Source organism: Trachypithecus francoisi, unplaced genomic scaffold (assembly GCF_009764315.1).
Source record: "Trachypithecus francoisi isolate TF-2019V2 unplaced genomic scaffold, Tfra_2.0 Lachesis_group19, whole genome shotgun sequence".
Taxonomy (NCBI): Eukaryota; Metazoa; Chordata; class Mammalia; order Primates; family Cercopithecidae; genus Trachypithecus; species Trachypithecus francoisi.
In genome coordinates this window covers 44,081,943-44,104,853 of record NW_022681464.1, presented here as the reverse complement: position 1 = coordinate 44,104,853, position 22,911 = coordinate 44,081,943, and the positions used below count along the sequence as shown (strand labels likewise).

The 22,911-nt window shown below is 40.5% G+C and overlaps 1 protein-coding gene across 1 annotated transcript in view; it reads right to left on the bottom strand.

Moving 5' to 3' along the window:
* Positions 1 to 3,232: 3,232 nt before the first annotated feature.
* Positions 3,233 to 22,911, bottom strand: part of TWSG1 (twisted gastrulation BMP signaling modulator 1) — a 68,729-nt gene continuing 49,050 nt past the window's right edge. The window contains exons 4-5 of the mRNA XM_033178344.1: positions 9,052 to 9,318; positions 3,233 to 6,297 (exon numbers count right to left, since the gene is read on the bottom strand). Coding sequence (XP_033034235.1) covers positions 6,116 to 6,297; positions 9,052 to 9,318 — 449 coding nt within the window. The 3' untranslated portion in view covers positions 3,233 to 6,115. The remainder of the gene's footprint in view (positions 6,298 to 9,051; positions 9,319 to 22,911) is intronic.

The following is a 22,911-nucleotide window of genomic DNA, read 5'->3' as shown; positions in this document are numbered from 1 at the left end:
CAAAGTGCTGGGATTGCAAGCATGAGCCACTGAACCTGGCCAGGACTACATCTTGACTGATTTACTAGATTACATTAGTAAGAATTTTTAACATGTCAGACCAGAAAAAAACTGTGAGTCCTCAAATGAAGAATATTTAAATATTTTTAGCATGTGGATTTCCAGTTGTTCTAGTTTGTGTAGAAGTGGGTTTCTAAAGAGAACATTTAATAAAGCTGAAACTTTTTCTGAAGCATACCTAGTGAAGACCTGTAGCTTTTACCTATGCTTTATCCTAAGCCCTTTTTCTGCTAATGTCTGTATTTCTTTTGGGGATCTACTGCTCCCCAACTGTGTCCACATGACTTGGGAGGACTGACTTCCAGTCTGGGCCAGTGAGAGTCTCATCTGGTACTTCTGGCTATCTGAATAGTGATGATCTATTCCTGCTGAGATTGACATGTGAGCCTGGTGTAGTGGAGGGCTCCCTGAGAATGTGCAGTGCAGAGTACCAAAGAGCTACAAGCAAGAGGCCATATCCTGCACCTGGACTTGCCTAAAGCCATGATATCCCAAGGTGTTTCAGATATCTGAGACTTCTCCCTGGTATTTTCTATTGTTTTTTCACTTGAGCTACTTTAAATTTGATTTCTGTCATTTGTAACCAAACCTCCCCTATAAGAATACTAAAGGGAGTTCTTTAGGCTGAAATAAAAGCACACTAGACAGTAACCCAAATCCACATGAACAAGTAAAGAGCACTCATAAAGGTAGCTAACGAGATAAACATAAAAGACAACATCAATATATTTTTTGTTTGTAACTCTTTTTTCCCCACCTATCTGATTTAAAAGACAACTGCATAAAGCAATAATTGTAAGTTTATGTGATGGGCACACAAAGCATAAAGATGTAACTTGTAAGACAATAACATCACAAAGGAGGAGAGAGGAAATGGAGAGCCATAAAAACAAAGTTCTTGCACACAACTGAAATTAAATGGCATTAATCAAAACTAGATTGTTAAGATGTTAATCATAATCCTCAGGGCAACTGCTCAGAAAATAACTTATAAGAATATATAGTAAAAGAAATGACAAGAGAAAATGGTACATGACAAAATATGTCTTTAATGTAAAAAAGAAAGGGTCAGTAAAGGAGAAATAGAAAGAAAAAAGACAAATGACAAATAGCAAACACAAAGCAAAATGGCAGATATAAATCCTTCCTTATCAATAATTACATTAAAAGTAAAGGGATTAAAATTTCTGTAATTAAAAGGCTGAGATTTGTAGCATGGATTAAAAAACATGATGCAACAATATGGTGCCCACAAGAGGTAGAACACATTTACTTTTTTTTTAAATTGAGACGGAGTTTCACGCTTGTCGCCTAGGCTGGAGTGTAGGGGCGCAATCTCAACTCACTGCAACCTTCCCTTCCCAGCTTCAAGTGATTCTCCTGCCTCAGCCTGCCAAATAGCTGGGATTACAGGCATGCGAAACCACACCCGGCTAATTTTTTGTATTTTTTAGTAGAGACGGGGTTTCACCACGTTGGCCAGGCTGGTCTCGAACTCCTAACCTCAGGTGATCTGCCCGCCTCCGCCTCCCAAAGTGCTGGGATTACAGGCATGAGCCACTGCGCCCGGTCCACATTTACTTTTTACTGGTTAAAGCTCAAAGGTCGAAGAGCTGTAATGGCTAACACCCACCCACCAATGGCGTGTCTGCCTGGCTTACTGAGCTCAGTGCCCGCCAGGTCTGGAGCAGCCCTATGGGGTCGGATGCGCCATGTTGTCTGTAATGTCTCCTGGAGCCTCGGGCTTGGATGCCTCCCCTGCCAGCTCAGCTTCATTCTCTCTGTCCACATGACTAGCTGCCCTGTGGACACCTTCAGCAAAAGTACAGCTTTCCTGGTCAAACGTTCTATCTGTCCTTGAAATTCATTCTACCTTCCAAATGCTGCAGCTCCTTTCTTAAGTCACTCAGACTGTCCTCTTGAGTTCTTCCCCCCTCTAGATCCCCCAGGCACCAGGCTGCCAAAACATGGACTCTGAAATGAGGTGGATTTTGCCATGGCAGCACAGCTCATGGTTCCCAATTCTAACAGTATCCTGTGGGAGAGCTGAGAAAGGTTTTTCTCTCCCTTGACCCTTCTGCAACTCCTTGCAACCTTTAGATCATTCTTGTAAAGCTGGTTGGCATCCGAAGGCCCACAGAGCAAGCAGAATAGTAAAGTATTCATTTAAAAGGTTCCCCCATATTGGAAGAAAGCATATGAAAAAGCAGACAGCAAAATGTTCAAAAATCTGTTCTGAGAGAATCTGTAGAGACATCCTGAGAGAAAGAACATTGTTTGCTGATTGCTTTTTTTTTAAAGATAGGGTCTTGCTCTGTCACCCAGGTGTAAGTGCAGTGGCACAATCATGGCTCACTGCAGCTTCCACCTCCCTGGGCTCAAGTGATCCTCCCACCTCAGCCTCTACAGTAGGTGGGACTACACATCACCGTGTCTGGAGTTGGCTCCTGCTGTGGGTTCTTAATCTTGCTGAATTCAAGAATGGAGCCACAGACCTTGGCGGTGAGCGTTATGGCTCTTAAAGATGGCAGAGACCCAAAGAGTGAGTGGTAGCAGGGTTTACTGTGAAGAGCAAAGGACAAAACTTTCACAGCATGGAAGGGGACCCAAGCTGGCTGCCGCTATCCGCCGGGTGACCAGCTTTTATTCCCTTATTGGCCCCTCCCATGTTCAGGTTTCTGTCCTATGAGTGCCCATTTTTCAATCCTCCCTGCGATTGGCTCCTTTTAGTATCCTGCTGATTGGTGCATTTTACAGAGCACTGATTAGTGCATTTTACAACCCTCTTGCTAGCTACAGAGCGCTGATTGGTGCATTTCACAGAGCACTGATTGGTGCATTTTACAATCCTCTTGCTAGCTACAGAGCACTGATTGGTGCATTTTACAATCCTCTTATAAGACAGAAAAGTTCTCCAAGTCCCCACTTGACCCAGGAGGTCCAGGTGGCTTCACCTTTCATCACAACACCCGGATAATTTTTTCATTTTTGTAGAGACGAGGTTTCACCATGTTGCCCAGGCTGGTCTTGGACTCCTGAGCTCAAGTGATTTACCCACCTCAGCCTCCCAAAGTGCTACTGCACCCTGTCTGCTGATCCCTTAAACGCTATCTTCTTTAGACAGAAATGTCAAATTTATGTCTATGCTGAAGTTAACGAAAAATATGACACACCCATTTCGATTTTTTATTAAAATACTTTTTTGTTTATAGGGACAACCAAAGAAAAATACACAATTTTATATGTTGTAGATCATATAAAATACAATAAACATAAACTCTTGGGAATGCAGAATAGATTTCAAAAATCTTAAAAGAAGCTTTCATAAAAATAAACTTTAGAAATGTGGCTTAGATTTACCGCATTTTTTCAGAAAACTTTCTTTTCTCCGTTTGAATGCTACCCTGATTATAAATAATTGTTCAAATATTCTAACGTCTTATCAATTTTGCTTTCTGGAATTTTAGAAATCACATGTCTAAATGAAGACCTCTCTTTTATACCACCCTACATAAACACAGAATAGATTTTATTTAAATTATCATTTGATTTGGTACTATTGTAAATACAGTTTTAGTAATAATTAAATGTTATGGGGGAAAAACTAACAGAAAAACCTGCTAACAAGCACAAGTCTTACTATAAGAAAGGATCTTTTATATATGGCTTTTATGATACCCACTGATTTAAAATCTAGTGCTTTTAAAATCTGGTTATATGAAAAGTAATAATCTAATTTTTTATTAAAAAAGAAAAGAGAATTTTTACCAAAACTTCAATATAGAAGTTAATGTGCTTAGCATGGTAATAGAGGATCTAACTTTTAATCAGGCTATCAACTTCTTGAATATTTACTTTCAATTTGGAAAAAATATTGTTATTCAGAACCTGAAATACATTATAAAACTGGAAATGGAATCTTTTAGGTGAATTCTTTCTTTCAACCCCTCATAAATCCGAAAAAATAAGCCAAATTTGAAGGCAAAAGATCATTACATTTAGGGATCATTTCTAATGACAGAAATCAAGGTAAGAAAAATCAATTAAAACAATGTGGTTTAAGAAAGTATCCTCCTAATGTAGGGGGTGGGAAACAGATATTACATTTTAAAATTTAATAATAAAGACCTGAAAAATGATAAATGCAGTTTTAAAATATTTGTTGTCATCATTAAGAAAACATTAGGCATGTTGCCAACACACACACAAACATCACTCCACTCACAGGAGGAAATGACTGAAAAACAGCAGAGTTGAACTGCAGCAGGAGGCTGCAGATTCCTTTCAGCTTTCTGTGTAAAGTTCAAGGATACTTTCAGCTCTACAGGTGCTCATGAAGAAGGGGAGCTAAATATTTTCAAGGCACTTTTAAATGAGGCATTCTAGGTAAAAGGAAGAAAAGGAGACCCTAATGTTTTCCTACCAAAAAATATATCCATGAGCTAAATCTCAACTTTTTAAAAGGCTAAGATATCTTGAATATTAATCAGAGTTATTTGAAAGAGCAGGAAAGGTATTAAGACTTTAATTTATAATAGTTGATCATAATATTACAAATGATCTTTTAACTAACTGCTATTCAGATCATTATAACACAAAATGTATCCAAGAGCATTATCTATTTTTATATACTAAAATATGTAGATGTACAAAGAGGTATTCCTAAAAAGTTGCTTATAGTTCAGATATGCACTAGAGCAATTAGTAATTTGGTAAAATTAAGAGTCTGTAATATAAACATTTGTGTTTTAGATTCATGCTTAAAGATTGAGATTTTATTACTATGAAGGGCACATAGTATCTACTGAAACATTTATTGAAACATTATATAAAATGTTGGCTAAATTCTGTAGCCTATTTGGAGTGAACATCATCTTGAATAGAGATTTTAAAATTTCATCATCTTAACCTCCCACGATATTATACTTGTTTAAAAAGACCATTATATCCAGATATAAACTTAACAAATGAAATATCACAAAATATGAACGTAGATGGTTTTAAGTTTGTTTCCCTTTATAATTCCCAGCATTTTCACCCTGCCCTGTTCATATGGGTAAATTCTCTTCAATTCCTGTCCCATCACCCGTCTGCTGGAAAACACTGCTTTGTCTTGGCTAAGGCTGCACGAGTTCAGTCTCGCACCGGCTCGGCCTCCCCTTTCAGCGACACCATGTCCCTACCAGGGTACAAGCTGTTTCCTGGCGCTCTAGGTGGAGTCTGATTTGGCATTCGTTCCCCATCCCTAGTGCTCTTTCAGCTGGTACCTGAAGTCACAGAAATGCTTTTGCTTGCTCATTATTTCCCCTAGCAGTGCACTTAATGCAATTTCATAGGTACACCCTGGCAATCTTGGTGAAGATTCTTCATCACTGCCTATGTCGTCAGCACTTTGGGCAGCGGAAATAGAAGAGAATAGGAAACATTCTCTAAAGCGTTGTCAACACGTGTATTATAGAATGGATTCTACTATGTAAGAGTTCTCAATTATAAAATATGGTAAGCATTTACCTTTTAAAACCAACACAAAAGGGAAGAAATTAAGCTTTTTATGATGATATTTTTATATGAGTTATCAGAGTGGTATATCAAATATCTACTCTATTTATAAAATGGATAAAACAAGGCACAAAGAGGAATGATGTGCAACTATAAAAACTCTGTGCTAAGAGTTGCACATGAAGAAATCATAACTCACATCAACAGCTTCTGCTAACACTGCAAAAACCTTTTGGAATGCTAAAGGAAAACCATTATCAGGCTTCATGTTAAAAACCTCAGATCTTTCAAGAAATTCTCTGTACACCTGCTTCTCATATAACCAAAGTTGTATATGTATTCAAAGGAAAGGGCTTATTGCTAGGGGCAATACAATCAGTAAGAACAGTTATATAATTAAACACATCACTGGCTATGTCATATTTTAAAAGAAACTTACTCCAAAGTCTTTACAACTTAACTTACCGGGATTCTGATACAACCAACAGACTTACAGAATAACTTTTTATACCTATTCTTTTACTAAGTTGCTTTGGTTTGCATTTGTCTTCCTTCTTTAAAACATGCAGTTCATACATTTGACAGTTTTACTACCATAGTCAATACATTCTGGACCAATGCACTCACAGCAGGCATTATGAAACCAGCGATATTTGGATGCTCCCATGGACTCACAGGATATTTTACACTGATGTATGGACATGCAGTCATCAAAATAAACCACAGTACACATGTGTTCTGAAAAACAAAAATTTAAGATTTCAGGGCAAGAAAAAAGAAAAACAAAAAAAAGCTTTATTACCTAGTTGAATATTAATAGTTATTTATCTTAATTCTCTTACTGCTGGTCTGTACACGACAAAGATGAGGTACAGGAAAAAAGACCTTCATTAATTAATTATGTTGAGAAGGAAGTCAGATTCTCCCACTCTATCTGAAGAAGGCAAAGGGCTTCCTTAGCTTCTCTTATTAAATTTCAGGCTTTGATCTAAAGGTTGGTTTATTGGGCTTAAAAACATTTGCTATGTTATACGGCTGTACTTTTAAACTGGGCATTTCCTTTTTTTTTTTTTTTTGAGATGGAGTCTCACTCTGTCGCCCAGGCTGGAGTGCAGTGGTGCGATCTTGGCTCACTGTAGCCTCCACCTCCCAGGTTCAAGTCTCTGCCTCAGCCTTCTGATTAGCTGGGATTTACAGGCATACACCACCACACCCGGCTAATCTTTATATTTTCAGTAGAGGAATCAGAGAATCCACAGAACTAAGTAGAAAATGATAGATCCATAAGCTAAAAACAGACAACAAATAGAACTGCAAATGCAGGCCAGGCATGGTAGCTCAAGTCTGTAATCCCAACACTTTGGGAGGCCGAGGCAGGTGGATCACCTGAGGCCAGGAGTTTGCAACCAGCCTGGCCAACATGGTGAAACCCTGTCTCTACTAAAAATACAAAAAATTAACCGGGCATGATGGCGGGTGCCTGTAACCCCAGCTACTTGGGAGGCTGAGGCGGGAGAATCACTGGAACTTGGGAGGTGGAGGTTGCAGTGAGCCGAGATGGCGCCATTGCACTCCAGCTTGGGCAACAAGAGTGAAACTCTGTCTCAAAAAACAAACAAACAAACTGCAAATGCAGGAGGAGCAGTAGGAAGAGGCTAACTCTATCTGGGGGAAGAGGTGCCCAGGAAAGATGTCACAGAGAAAAAACTTTAGCTGTATCTTGAAGACAACTGGAGTTTCCAGGAATTAGGTTCTTGCTAATTGTTTCATAAATTTAAATAATCTTTGAGCAAAACTTATGAATTATTATTTAATATCTATTATGTTGATTATTTACATTTTAATAATGGAGAAAATGATAAACAAACATATTATTGCATTCCATATGTTTCTAATGTTTTCCAAAATCTAGCATTTGTTTTACAAAGTACTTTAACCTAAAAGGGAGTAAGAATTCTTACACTGTCATTTAACAGAAGCTGTTTTGCTTTTACTATTAACGTCCGAAGCTCACACGGTTTTTTTTTTTTTTTTTTTTTTGAGATGGAGTTTTGCTCTAGTTGCCCAGGCTGGAGTGCAATGGTACGATCTCGGGTCGCCGCAACCTCCACCTCCCGGGCTCAAGTGATTCTCCTGCCTCGGCCTCCCAAGTAGCTGGGATTACAGGCATGCGCTACCATGCCCAGCTAATTTTGTATTTCTAGTAGAGACGAGGTTTCTCCATGTTGGTCAGGCTGGTCTTGAACTCCCGACCTCAGGTTATCCGCCCGCCTCAGCCTCCCAAAGTGCTGGGATTACAGGTGTGAGCCACTGCACCCGGCCCACACTGTTTTACATAGGTAGGAATATAATAGAGGGCACAAGTAATAGTCAAGTAAGAGTACAAATTATACTATTTATACATAATTCACCTCATATTTTAAGAAATAATTCCAATTTTTCATAAGTGCTTTATGCTTCCACAGTAAAATTATATGGTGCCTTTTATCAAAAATATCAAAGATTTTATAAAAGTCACATGCTTTTTACATTCCAAAATTATGATATGCCCTATCGTCACTAATAAATGCTCTTAAATATGCTTCTGTAATTTGTATAAGTTATTTTCTCATTTAATTCCTTTTCTGACCAACAGCACTCATTTGCAGAGAACTGGCTGGGGTTAGTTTATGCCTGGAAATGAGATGTCTGGAATACCAATTTGCTTATAAAGAAATTTAGCTAATGACTTTGGCATCATTTTGGTACGTCTGCTATTATAAAAATCTGACTTCATGGGGTACTCTGAATGTTACCTGACAATGAGCAATATCATATTAGAGAAGCAGCACTGTTGTTATCTTATGAAGAGAATAAAGCCTAAGACAAATACCAGAATTAGGAACAATTATCTATTTTCCAAAACAGTACAGCCTCTGCTGCCAGGAGTATGGAGGAATTTTGACAATATGCTGACATGCCTCTTTATCTTTTTTTTTGGTGAGATGGAGTCTTGCTCTGCTACCCAGGCTGGAGTGCAGTGGTGCGATCTCGGTTCACAGCAACCTCTGACTCTCAGGTTCAAGCAATTCTCATGCCTCAGCCTCCCTAGTAGCTGGGACTACAGGCGCCCGCCACCATGGCCGGCTAATTTTTGTATTCTTAGTAGAGACGGGGTTTCACCATGTTGGCCAGGCTGGTCTCGAACTCTTAACTTCGTGATCCACCTGCCTCAGCCTCTCAACGTGCTGGGATTACAGGCATGAGCCACCACACCTGGTCGACATGCCTCTTTATCTACTCAGGGATCGGAGATTTTTTTTTCTCTTATCCTTCTGGCATGTGCCTCTAGATATGATGGGATCAGGGTTATTGAGTCTAGAACTTCTGTGAGATGATACAAATTCAAAACCAAAAAGCTGCTCCAAAAGATGGTCTTATAAAAGTTTTATAGATTACATGGACAGACCACATGAGGGGGAGGAATGGGAAAAGTCAACTGTTGGCAGTTACCTTTGTCACTGGAATAAGGCGCGTGAACATTATTGCTGGGAACAGACACATTCTGGTGGTGTGGCTGGTTCACAGTTTCTAAAAATGAAACCAGATTCTCATGATGTGAAAGTTCTTCTGCAACAGGGAAAGAAACGATGTTCCAATTCAACTGAGTATCTCCTTCTGTGAGTGCCCGGAAGAGAGAAGGGATCGGTTCATGCAGCTCCTCCACTGTGCTCTTTGAAGTTGGAGGTGTGTCACTATAATTTCGAGGATTACACATACCTGGGTTGGGGGTAATATCATAAGATTTTGTTAGTCACTGCCTTGCAATCAGAGCTATAACACATTAAAATTATGTAACTTCTAGGATTACATGTAGATATTTTCCTAGCTTTTTTTTTTTTGCTGGGTGAGCCTAAATGATGATATCCTACCCCAGTAGCTTCAAGCATACTGAACGCTCAGATCTTGTTTTTAAAATACCTAATAGGAACCAGAGCTCCTTGGAGGAAAGACTAATTTGAAGGCTGGGTCAGGAAAGTACAAAATGAGCCAGGAACACATTTGTGCCAGAAAGTAACGAAGTGCACCATGAATGATCGGGCATGCTGAAGAGACACAGGAGGCCAACTGAAGGGGCTCCTACTGGCTAATAGACCATTTGAGCATTAAAATAATAATAAGCTGAGCACATTGGCTCACACCTATAATCCCAGCACTTAGGAGGCCAAGGTGGGAGGATCACTACAGCCCAGGAGTTTGATACCAGCTTAGGCAACATAGCAAACATCATCTCTACAAAAATTAAAAAATATTAGCTGGCTGTGGTGGTACATGCCTGTAGTCCCAGCTACTTGGGAGGCTGAGGCGGGAGGATTTCTTGAGCCCAGGAGATAAGGCTGCAGTAAGCTATCACTGTACCACTGCACTCTAGCCTGGGCAACCCCATGTCAATCAATCAATCAATCAATAAAAATGTATTACCATCTTGTAAACAAAACAAGAATCAATGAGCTCTTTCTTTTTTTCTTCTTTTCTTTCTTTCTTTTTTTTTTGAGACGGAATCTCGCTCTGTCGCCCAGGCTGGAGTGCAGTGGCGGGATCTCGGCTCACTGCAAGCTCCGCCTCCCAGGTTCACACCATTCTCCTGCCTCAGCCTCCTGAGCAGCTGGGACTACAGCCGTCCGCCACCATGCCTGGCTAATTTTTTTGTATTTTTTAGTGGAGACGGGGTTTCACCGTGTTAGCCAGGATTGTCTTGATCTCCTGACCTTGTGATCTGCCCGCCTCGGCCTCCCAAAGTGCTGGGATTACAGGCGTGAGCCACTGCGCCTGGCAATGAGTTTTTATATACAAATAAATACAAGAGAAGGGAATGATATTCCTTACCAACTGATAAACGTAGAAGAAAGGAAACAGAAAATCACCATTTGGCACTCTCGCAGGGGTTTGATTCGGATGGGAGTAGTCAATGGATATTAAGTCTGGTGGGTGACTGTTAGATAAGAACATGCTGATGTATTCTTGGAAAGCTCTCCACAAAATACTAATCACTTACAAAAGGTCATTAATAATGACTTTAATGTGGGGAAGTCTGGCGGGCACCAATATGATCAGAAGATCAAAGTTAACAGCACCAGTGATGGGAGGTGGTGATGTTGCCAAGAACGTGTGACGTAAGTCTGGTCACAAGTAAACATCAGGTACATCAAGGCTGAGGGAAATCCTGTGCCATTGTGCCAAACAGCCTAGTTGGGAATGCAAGGGAAAAGTTCTTGAAGGAAATGGAAAGTGCTAAGAAAGTGAAACAGCCTTACTGCTGATATGGAGAAAATTTGAGTGGTCTGGATAGATTAAACCAGCCAAAATATTCCCTTAAAGTTCAATCCAGAGCAAGGGCCTCTCTTCAATTATGTGAAGGCTGAGAGAGGTAAGGACGCTACAGAAGAAAAGTCTGAAGCTGGCAGAGATTGGTTCATGAGGTTTAAGGAAAGAAGCCATCTCTACAACATAAAAGTGCAAAGCGAAGCAGCAAGTGCTGATGTACAAACTGCAGCAGGTTATTCAGAAGATCTAGCTAAGTCATTGGTGAAGGTGGCTATACCAAACAACAGATTTTCAATGTAGATGAAACAACCTTCTATTGCAAGACGATGCTATCAAGGACTATCCTAGCTAGAAAGAAGTCAATGCCTGGTTTCAAAAGCTTCAAAGAACAGGTCCACTATCTTGCTGGGGGTTAATGCAGCTGGTAACTTTGGGTTGAAGCCAATGCTATTTACCATTCCAAAAACCCTAGGGCACCCATATGATTTATGCTAAATCTACCCTGCCTGTGCCCTACAAATAGAACAACAAAGCCTGGATGACAGCACATTTGTTTATAGCATGGTTTACTGAATATTTTGTCTACTGTTGAGACCTACTTTTCAGAAAAAATGATTCCTTTCAAATATTTACTGCTCACTGACAATGTACCTGGTCACCCAAGAGCTCTGATGAAGACATACAAGGAGATTAGTGTTGCTTTCATGCCTGCTAACACAGCAGATGTTCTGAAACCCAAGGTTGAGGGAGTCATTTCAACTTGCAAGTCTTATTATCTCAGAAATATATATTGTAAGGTTATAGCCGCCATAGATTCCTCTGATGGATCTGCGCAAACTAAACTGAAACCCTTCTGGAAAGGATTCACCATTCTAGATGCCATTAGGAACATTCATGATTGATGGGAGGAGGTCAAACTATCAACATTATCAGGAGTTTAGAAGAGAAGTTGAGTACAACACTCATGGATGACTTTGAGGGGTTCAAGACTTCAGTGGAGAAAATTACTGAAAATGTAGTGGAAACAGCAAGAGAACTAGAATTAGAAGTGCGGCCTGAGGATGTGACTGAATTATTGCAATCTCATTAGAAAACCTGAACAAATGAGGAGCTGCTTCTTATGGATGAGCAAAGGAAGTGTTTCTGGAGATGGAATCTACTCCTAGTGAAAATGCTGTAAACATTGTTGAAATGACAACAAAGGATTTAGAATATTATGTAAACCCAGTTGTTAAAGCAGTGCGGGGTTTCAAGACTGACTCCAATTTTTAATTTTTATTTACTGAGAGAGAGTCTTACTCTTCACCCAAGCTGGAGTGTAGTGGCACAATCACAACTCACTGCAGTACTGAACTCTTGGACTCAAGGGGATCCTCCCACCCCAGCCTCCCAAGTAACTAGATCTAGAGGTGTGCACCACCATGCCCAGCTAATTTTTTCCATTTTTTGCAGAGATGGGGGTCTCACTACAATGTCCAGGCTCGTCTCAAACTCTGGCCTGCAGCTATCCTCCTGTCTCAGATTTCCAAAGCTCTGGGTTTATAGACATGAGCCACTGCATCTGGCCCAATTTTGAAAGAAGTTCTACTGTGGGTAAAATGTTATCAAATAGCATGACGTGCAACAGAGAAATATTTCATGAAAGGAAGAGTCAACTGATGCAACAAACTTCAGTGTTATCATATTTTAAGACACTGCCAGCCAGTGTGATGGCTCATGCCTGTAATCTCAGCATTTTGGGGGACCAAGGCTAGAGGATTGCTTGAGGCCAGGAAATTGAGACCAGTCTAGGCAGCATAATGAGACTGCATCTCTATTTTTTTTTTTTTTTTTTGAGGCGGAGTCTCGCTCTGTCGCCCGGACTGGAGTGCAGTGGCCGGATCTCAGCTCACTGCAAGCTCCGCCTCCCGGGTTTACGCCATTCTCCTGCCTCAGCCTCCCGAGTAGCTGGGACTACAGGCGCCCGCCACCTCGCCCGGCTAGTTTTTGTATTTTTAGTAGAGACGGGGTTTCACTGTGTTAGCCAGGATGGTCTCGATCTCCTGACCTCGTGATCTGCCCGTCTCGGCCTCCCAAAGTGCTGGGATTACAGGCTTGAGCTACCGCGCCCGGCCGAGACTCCATCTCTATTTAATAAAAGAAGAAAGAAGGCCAGGCACGGTGGCTCACACCTGTAATTCCAGCACTTTGAGAGGCCGAGGCGGGTGGATCACGAGGTCAGGAGATTGAGACCATCCTGGCTAACACGGTGAAACCCTGTCTCTACTAAAAATACAAACATTTAGCTGGGCATGGTGGTGGGTGCCTGTAGTCCCTGCTACTTGGGAGGCTGAGGCAGGAGAACGGCGTGAATCTGAGAGGCAGAGGTCGCAGTGAGCCGAGATTGTGCCACTGCACTCCAGCCTGGGTGACAGAGCGAGATTCCGTCTTGGGAAAAAAAAAAAAAAGAAGAAGAAAGCAACTGTCATAGCCACTCCAACCTTCAGCAACCACCAGCCTGATCAATTAGCAGCCATTAAGATCGAGGCAAGAGCCTCCACCAGCAAAAAGATTACAACTGCCTGAAGGCTTAGATGATTTTTTGCATTTTTTAACAATGAAGTATTTTGTATTTAAGGTATGTATTTTTTAAGACATAATACAATTGCACACTTAATAAACTACAGTATAGTGTAAAATAACTTTTATATGCACTGGGAAACCAAAGTATTTGCGTGACTCACTTCATTGGGACCGTCGCTTTACTGCAGTGATCTGGAACCAAATCAGCAATATCTCCGTGGGGTGTGGCTATACTTCTGAAAGCTAAATTATGTTTCATTTTTGTTTTGCATCTATTAGGTGTAAGATGGAGTTTCACTTCTTCCTCAGATTAAAAGTTTAAAGAGTTAAGCCAAATTTATAAATTCCTATTTTTATAAATTCAGGGAGGACAAAAAAAGCCATCTATTTCCTCATTTTGTTAGTTTAAGGATCATGGCAAGAGCGGAGGAGAACAAAGTTGTGTGTGCTCTTCATCACATTTTTCAATACATCTGAACTTGAATAACTTAGGTTGTATGACCTAATAACCTAAATAACTTAGGTTGTTTGATCATTTAAATGATCAAATCTGATCCCTTTACTCATAAAAAGAAGAAATAGGCGCAGTTAAGTCAAATGATTTGTCCAATATTATGTCATCTAGGATCAGAGCCAAGATCATGATGTAGCCTCCTGATTTCATGTCTACTACTCTTTCTAATAACTACATCTATACATAATCTTTAGGCAGTATCAAAAAGCAAATAATACTTAGAATGCTCATATTATACAACTATACATAATATAGTCTTCTGCCAAATTTATAAATAAAAATTAGTGGCCAGGCGCAGTGGTTCACACCTGTAATCTCATCACTTTTGGTGGCTGAGGCGGGCGGGTCACCTGAGGTCAGGAGTTCGAGACCAGCCTGACCAACATGGAGAAACCCTGTCTCTACTAAAAATACACAATTAGGCTGGCATGGTGGCACATGCCTGTAATCCCAGCCACTCAGGAGGCTGAGGCAGGAGAATTGCTTGAACCCGGGAGGTTGAGATTGTGGTGAGCCAAGATTTCACCATTGTACGCCAGCCTGCGCAACAAGAGCGAAACTCCATCTCAAAAACAAACAAACAAAAAGCCAAAAAACAAACAAAAAAATTAGTAAATAGAGTTGAAGGTAAACAACTGAGTTCAAACATTATAAAAGCTAAATTTAACATCTACTGAAGACTTTAAAGAAATTTCAGCCAGGCACGGTGGCACGCATCTGTAGTCCCAGTCACTTGGGAGGCTGAGGCAGGAAGACTGACAGAACCCAAAAGTTCCAGGCCAGGCTGGGTAACTCATGTGACCCTGTCTCTAAAAAACAAACAAATAAATAAATGAAACTTCAGTGCTCATTATCAGAGATTTCATTCTATCAAAAAAATGTGGGGGGAGTTTTGTGCATTTAACAAATTTAGGACAAAAACATTCGTAATTTAAATCTCAATATATTGCATTAAAACTAGTAAACCTGATGTCCTTGATTTGCTGATAAAGATACTAAGGTCTAGGCTGGGCGCGGTGGCTCAAGCCTGTAATCCCAGCACTTTGGGAGGCCGAGACGGGCGGATCACGAGGTCAGGAGATCGAGACCATCCTGGCTAACACCGTGAAACCCCGTCTCTACTAAAAATACAAAAAACTAGCCGGGCGAGGTGGCGGGCGCCTGTAGTCCCAGCTACTCGGGAGGCTGAGGCAGGAGAATGGCATAAACCCGGGAGGCGGAGCTTGCAGTGAGCTGAGATCCGGCCACTGCACTCCAGCCTGGGCGATAGAGCGAGACTCTGTCTCAAAAAAAAAAAAAAAGATACTAAATTGACAAACTTGATAACCATATTCTGTGGCAAATTCACAATGCAGCCTAGTCTCATACATTGATTCTAAAAGTTGAAAACCAGTACAAGTAGTTACCTTAATATAATCCTATGAAAATTGTTCATGACAGAACAGGTAGTATGGTAGGACTTCCTTGTTCAATGTCATATTGTCAAAGGACAATACTTCTGATTTTGAGATAAAGTGAACTTTTCCTTGAACTTCATAAAACAATGAAAACCACGTTACATTTCACATGGCATGACCTAAGAGATGTTCTTGCCAAGAAATATTAAACCTGAATCTAACCATTTTCTTATACTTAACTTCAAATTACTAGAAATACAGAGGGGCAGACGAACAAGTTAAAGGATACCATAGGAAGCAGTCAAATCCTGAATGTGGGCTATTCTATAGGTCAACTGATACAGTTCCTTCATTGGCAAGTGGCATGACAGAAATGGAAGGAGGGTCAATCTGGATGAAAACGTAACAAGCAAATTCAATACAAGAATTTTGAATTCATTTGAACAAGTGAACTGTGAAAACACATTTTTGAAACATCTGGAGAAACCTGATCATGAACTGAATTTTAGATTTCACCAAGAAATTATTGTTAATTTTGTTAGGTGTTATAACAGCATTATGATTAGAAAAAGTCAATGTCCGCCTTTTTTTAGATATTGACACTGAAGGAAAGTAGGGTTAAAAAGTATTTGATGTCTGCAATTTGCTTTTTTTGAGACAGAGTTTTACTCTTGTTGCCCAGGCTAGAGTCCAATGGCACGATCTCAGCTCACTGCAGCCTCTGCCTCCTGGGTTCAAGTGATTATCCTGCTTCAGCCTCCCAAGTAGCTAGGACTACAGGCACCCCCCACCATATCCAGCTAATATTTTTTTGTATTTTTAGTAGAGATGAGGTCTTGCCATTTTGACTAGGCTGGTCTCGAATTCCTGGCCTCAGGTGATCTGCCCAGCTCGGCCTCCCAAAGCGCTGGGATTATGCATGAGTCATTGCGCCCGGCCTGCGATTTGCTTTTAAATACTTCAGTAAAGAAAGAAAAAAGGATGAGGCGAATGTGGCATATTCTGGACCACTGCTGAACCTGCGTGAGGAATACATACTTCATTATGCTCTTTGCTCCACTTTTGTGTATATTTCAATATTTTTATAATAAAAAAAAAATTAACTGCCAAATTTAATTCCTTTATGGAGAATTATTTTCTTGTTCAGTTTTCTTTTTTCTTGGCATTTCTATGCTTGGAATTTTCTTTCTGTGTACTACACAATAATGTTTCTCAATGATACGCTTGAACCCAGTTTCTTTTTTCTCTTTACTTACTGCTTCAGTCAGGACGCTTCATCCCAGGCCTCCTGTGTGATTATCATTCTGCAGCTATCCTTAACTGAACTCTGGTTAAAGCTATTGCTTCCTTCAACCCATGTTGTTATCTTTCTTGGTTTTCTATCCTGTTTTGTTTGATTGATCTCTATTAATTCTTTTAGAAATGGTAGGTGAGAAGTAAACTTAGACTTATTATTTGTCTAAAAATGTTTCTATTTTACATTCACAGTCCTGATAATTTGACAGGTCAAAATAATTTTCCCACCAACCACTTAAGTCATTGGCCCAGTGATACTGATGAGAAGTCTGATGGCAGTGTGATTTTTAACTTCTTGTAGACAAACCCTATTATTCTTTCTGAAATCTTTTAGAATATTTTTTAACCTAGAAGTTGTAAAATTTTGAGGATGTGGCACATGTAGGTTTTGTTTCACTCATCTCACTCAGCATTCTGTAGGTTCTTTCAACCTAAGGTCTCACTGGTTTTTTTTTTTCTCAGCTTTGGTAATTTTTCTTCTACTATTTGAAAATTTCTTCCCTTCTTCCTTTTTTTAAAAATTCTTCTGGGGTGTTATATTCCCTGTTATAATTTTATTACCTGCCTGTTTTCACTATATTCTATGACACTCCAATAATATTTTCAGACTCTCTGATTATTTTTCCAATTGATTTTTTTTTTTTTTTTTTTGAGATGGAGTCTCACTCTGTCGCCCAGGCTGGAGTACTCACTGCCAGCTCCGCCTCCTGGGTTCAAGCAATTCTCCTGCCTCAGCCTCTGAATAGCTGGGATTACAGGTACCCACTACCATGCCCGCCTAATTTTTGTATTTTTAGTAGAGATGAGGTTTCACCATGCTGGCCAGACTGGTCTCAAACTCCTGACCTCAGGTGATCCACCCGCCTGTTTCTCCCAAAATGCTGGCATTACAGGTGTGAGCCACCACGCCTGACCTTTTTTTTTTGACAGATTCTCTCTCTGTTGCTCAGGCTTCAATGACATGATTTCAGCTCACTGAATCCTCCGCCTCCCCGGATCAAGCGATTCTCCTGTCTCAGCCTCCAGAGCAGCTGGGACTACAGGCATGTGCCACCACACCCAGCTAAGTTTTGTTTTTTTAGTAGAGTTGGGGTTTCGCCATATTGGCCAGGCTGGTCTTGAACTCCTGACCTCAGGTGATCCGCCCGCCTCGGCCTCCCAAAATGCTGGAATTATAGGCATGAGCCAACATGCCTGGCCCCAGTTGAATTTTAAATTTGCAAAAGTTTTCTTGTTCTGATTGTTTTTCACAATACAGACATGACATTTTGTTAACTTTTTCTAAAAGGTAACAATTGGTTTTTTTTTTTTTTTTTTTTTTTTTTTTGAGACGGAGTCTCGCTCTGTTGCCCGGGCTGGAGTGCAGTGGCCGGATCTCAGCTCACTGCAAGCTCCGCCTCCCGGGTTCACGCAACAATCGGTTTTCAAAAGATTTCTTTTATGTCCTAAATATTTCCTCCATGGTCTGCTCTTTACTTCATTCTTTCTTTTAAGGTACACTTACTCTACTTTTCTTTCACATCTAGTCATTAGGCTGAAGACACCTTTCCTCCCTGTAATGCCTGAATGAGGAGGCCTTGCCTGGGTACCCACAACACATTGGTGGCCCTACTACTTTTCAGCTAGTTTCCTTTAATTTCTCTAGAGAGAAATTCTCCAATTTCTTTTTCCTAGAGAAACTTCTTAATTACTTGGAACTTTTTCTGATGAATGGAGGAGGGAATCGGTTATCAAATCATACAGCTGTTCTACAGACGGATCTTCAAATAATCTTTCTATTTTCAAATTCATTTCTCACTCCCACACTCCACAAAGCTGCAACTGGAGCCTCTTTGGGGTTTAGCTGGGAAGGTCACTCCTACTCTCACCATCACCCCCTTTTATGCAATTTGTTTTGGTGTTCCTTCCAATCTGTTTACTAAAGAGCAAGCATATCTGGGCCGGGTGTGGTGGCTCACGCCTGTAATCCCGGCACTTTGGGAGGCCAAGGCAGGTGGATCACCCGAGATCAGGAGTTCAAGACCAGCCTGGCCAACACGGTGAAATCCCATCTCTACTAAAAATACAAAAATTAGCCAGGCATGGTGGCATGTGCCTGTAGTCCCAGCTACTCGGGAGACTGAGGCAAGAGAATAGCTTGAACTCAGGAGGCGGAGGTTGCAGTCAGCCAAGGTTGAGCCACTGCACTCCAGCCTGGGCGACAGAGCAAGACTTTGTCTCAGGAAAAAAAAAAAAAAGGGAAAGCACTTCTATCTTTCCTTTTAGATATCTGATGCAAACTCAAATTACAATTGCTCCTTTTATTTCTCTTTGTTTTTAGAGTTATTTCCAATTTTATTCCTTTATTTCATTTTACTGGCATCCTAAGTGGAAGGGAAGAAAATATGTGAATTTAGACTATCATATTGAACCAGAAGTCACATTTACTTGAAGGAGTTGGAAAATGTGATCAACCACCACCTGCATATCAGTCAATTGATCCATTTCTTCCAGATATTTCTATCCAACTTTCTATAGAACATCGCCACTTGAGAACCTTCTAGGCCCCTCAAATTCAGCTGTCTCAGTCATCTTCCCTAACACACCTGGGTCTTAGGGAAGCTTATTTTGGTTCCCTGTCACAATTTATCCAGTCACATAAACAGAAACCTAGAGGTAATTCCTGGCTCCCATCAACCCTCAGTTCCCATTTCCAAACTGTCACCAAATCTAATTGAGTTTAACCTTGTAATTATTTTTCTAACAAGGCCACCTCTCTTCATCTCCTCTGCTATCATCCTAGACCAAGGCCCCATTACATTTTAACTGAACTTGGAGACACAATTGTTTAATGGATTTTAAGGTGTCTTCCATTCTCTTTAGAAAACTCCAGCTCCTTTAAAACACACATTATAGGCTGGGCGCAGTGGCTCAAGCCTGCAATCCCAGCACTTTGGGAGGCCGAGATGGGCGGATCACGAGGTCAGGAGATTGAGACCATCCTGGCTAACACAGTGAAACCCCGTCTCTACAAAAAAATACAAAAAAAAAAAAAAAAAAAAAATACTAGCCGGCGAGGCGGGCACCTGTAGTCCCAGCTACTCAGGAGGCTGAGGCAGGAGAATGGCGTAAACCCGGGAGGCAGAGCTTGCAGTGAGCTGAGATCCGGCCACTGCACTCTAGCCTGGGTGATAGAGCGAGACTCCGTCTCAAAAACAAAAATAAATAAAATAAAATAAAAAACACACATTATTTAATGTTACCATTACTTTTCTTTCCTTTTGGCTATTATCTTTGTATACTCAGACACTTCCCCCCCACTTACTAATAAACTTCAATACCTGGATCGCTATATCATTTCCACCACTGGACCCACTGTCATTCTTGACAATTTCAATATTCACATCAAAGATTCACCCAACACTCTGGTCAAAATTTCAATTCCTTAATGATAATGATTTGTAAATCCACCCCACTTTAGCCACCTCATAGATCAACTTTAATTCCTCTCTTTTCTCAGATCTTATATCCAATTGAAACCAAACTGATAGTTTCCCTCCAAAATATTTTCAGAATCTGAGCTCCACCATTTCTACTGCTATCAGTAATCCTAGTCAAATCCACCATAATCTTTTATTTGAACTACTGCAACAGTCTCCTAATTTGTTTCTTCTCTTTACATTCTCAAATCTACCTTCCATATAATAGTCAGAATGATCATTTAAAAATGTAATTCAAGGCCAGGCACAGTGGCTCATGCCTGTAATCCCAGCACTTTGGGAGGCCAAGGTGGGCCGATTACGAGGTCAGGAGTTTGAGACCAGCCTGGCCAACATGGTGAAACCCCATCTCTACTAAAAATACAAAAATTAGTTGGGTGTGGTGGCGCACACCTGTAATTCCAGCCCCTTGGGAGCCTGAGGCAGGAGAATCGTTTGAACCTGGGAGGCAGAGTTTGCAGTGGCCAAGATCACGCCTCTGCACTCCAGCCTGGGTGGCAGAGCAGGACTCTGTCTCAAAAAAAGAAAAAAAAAGTAATTCAGATATCATCACCATACACTCTCTAGTGAGTTTCCATTATACTTAGGATATAATCCAAACTCCCTTCCATGGTCTCCAAGACCTGGTCCTGACCTACCTCTCTCACTCATCTTTCTCTACTCTTCCCCTTATTTATGAACATCTAGCCACACTGGTCTTTGTGTTCTTCAAACTTGTATATTTAGTCATTGTATGTAAGACATATTTTGATATAAGTGGTTCACCTCAACCTTTTTGTTGTTTGTTACCTAAAGTTGCTGACAGAGTTTGTTGGGGAGAGCCTCTTTTTATTTTTTTATTTTTTCCAGTCTCTCTTAATTTATTATTTTTCCAATAGACTTTTTTTTTTTTGAGACGGAGTCTTGCTCTGTCACCCAGGCTGGAGTGCAGAGGCATGATCTCAGCTCCCTGCAACCTCTGCCTTCTGGTTTCAAGCAATTCTCCTGCCTTAGACTCCTAAGTAGCTGTGATTACAGGCACCCACTGCCATGCCCTGCTAATTTTTTTTATTTTTAGTAGAGACACGTTTTCACCATGTTGGCCAGGCGAACTCCTGACTTCAGGTGATCTGCCCGCCTCGGACTCCCAAAGTGCTGGGATTACAGGCGTGAGTCACTGCACCCAGCCTTTGTTTTTGAGACAGAGTCTCGCTCTGTCACCTAGGCTGGAGTGCAGTGACACGATATCGGTTCACTGCAACCTCCACTTCCTGGGATCAAGCAATTCTCCCGTCTCAGTCTCTCGAGTACCTGGGACTACAGGTGTGCGCCACCACGCCTAGCTAATTTTTGTATTTTTAGTAGAGACAGGGTTTCATCATGTTGGCCAAGCTGGTCTTGAACTCCTGGCCTCAAGTGATCTGCCTGCCTTGGCCTCCCAAAGTGCTGGGATTACAGGCGTGAGCTACCGCGCCCAGTCACCATGCCTAGCCTCCTCTTGTTTTCTCTAAATATGCTTAACTTTCCCAAAAGTGAGAACTTTCCAGTGATGAGGAAAAGAGGAAACCAAAGCTGAGATGTATGGTTCATGTAAGTGCTTTCTGTAAATGACAAAAAAGATGAAAAATATTATTGAAAGATATCTTTTGATGCAAATAAATATAGTTATTCCAAAGGTATCTTAGAGTTTTTAAAAGATAAAGATATCTTAGAGTTATTCTAAAGGTATCATAGAGTTTTAAGCACAACTATGTTAAAATGTGCGGATAAGCACAATGAGGTTTTTGGTGGTGCCAGCAATGTTCTGGTTTTCCGTATGGATGCTAGTAACGGGTGTGTAAAGCTCAGGTAAATTTATTTTGCTGTACACTTGTGGAGTATACTTTCTAGATGTATATTTCTAAAATAGGTTCAAAAATATATACCTCTTTACTAGCTGTATTATAAACAACTTGAGAGAGAGCAACTAGGGGTATAAAGGGAGGCATTTCATTACAAACACTTTCTTGGCATTGCTTGAATTTACTATGTTCAAGGATATGTTCAAGTAGTCATTTTAGTTTTTAAATTATATTTCGAAGAGAAATACATATATGTTAATAGTAGTAGATGCTAGATGGCTTTCTTTTCTACATTTTTGAAAAATTTAACATAATGCTTGAACCTTAAGTAATCTACCTAGGTATGCAAAATTATTACTTCATGAGTTTTAAAATACTGAATATATTAATACAATACTCCAGATACATAATTATTGGATGAGGCTATTAAAAATGCTCTTTTCTTTTCCAATTACATAGCTGTGTGAGGCTGTATTTTCTTGATATACTTCAACCATTACAACATATCAGAAAAGAATGAATTTTTCAGAGTGTAGAGGGGTCCTGAGATTCAAAAAAAAAATGTTTGAGAACAGTTGCATTAGAAGAACAGATGGCAGGAGACTAGCCATAGTAGCTAGATCGCTATGGCAAAATGTGCTGGCAGTTACCCAGAAAAGCTGATGGGATTCACAGCATCTGATCAAATAGACCTCATTGTGAGAGGGGTTTGAGAGTAGACAGAAGTTTTCATTGCTGGCACTTAGTTTCCTCAGCATGAATACAGGGAGTAAATCAGTCTCCAGAGGGTGTGTGTAGTTTTTTAAAAGAACCAAATCAACAGTATAATTGTCTTTTTCTGAAAGCAGAACAACTATTATTTTGAAACTACAGATTACAAAAGAAAGAAACAATTTGGCTGATGATATCAGAAGACACAGGGAAGCCGAAAGGACACTGCTGAGACAAATAATGACTGAAACTGAAAAATGAGGCCACGG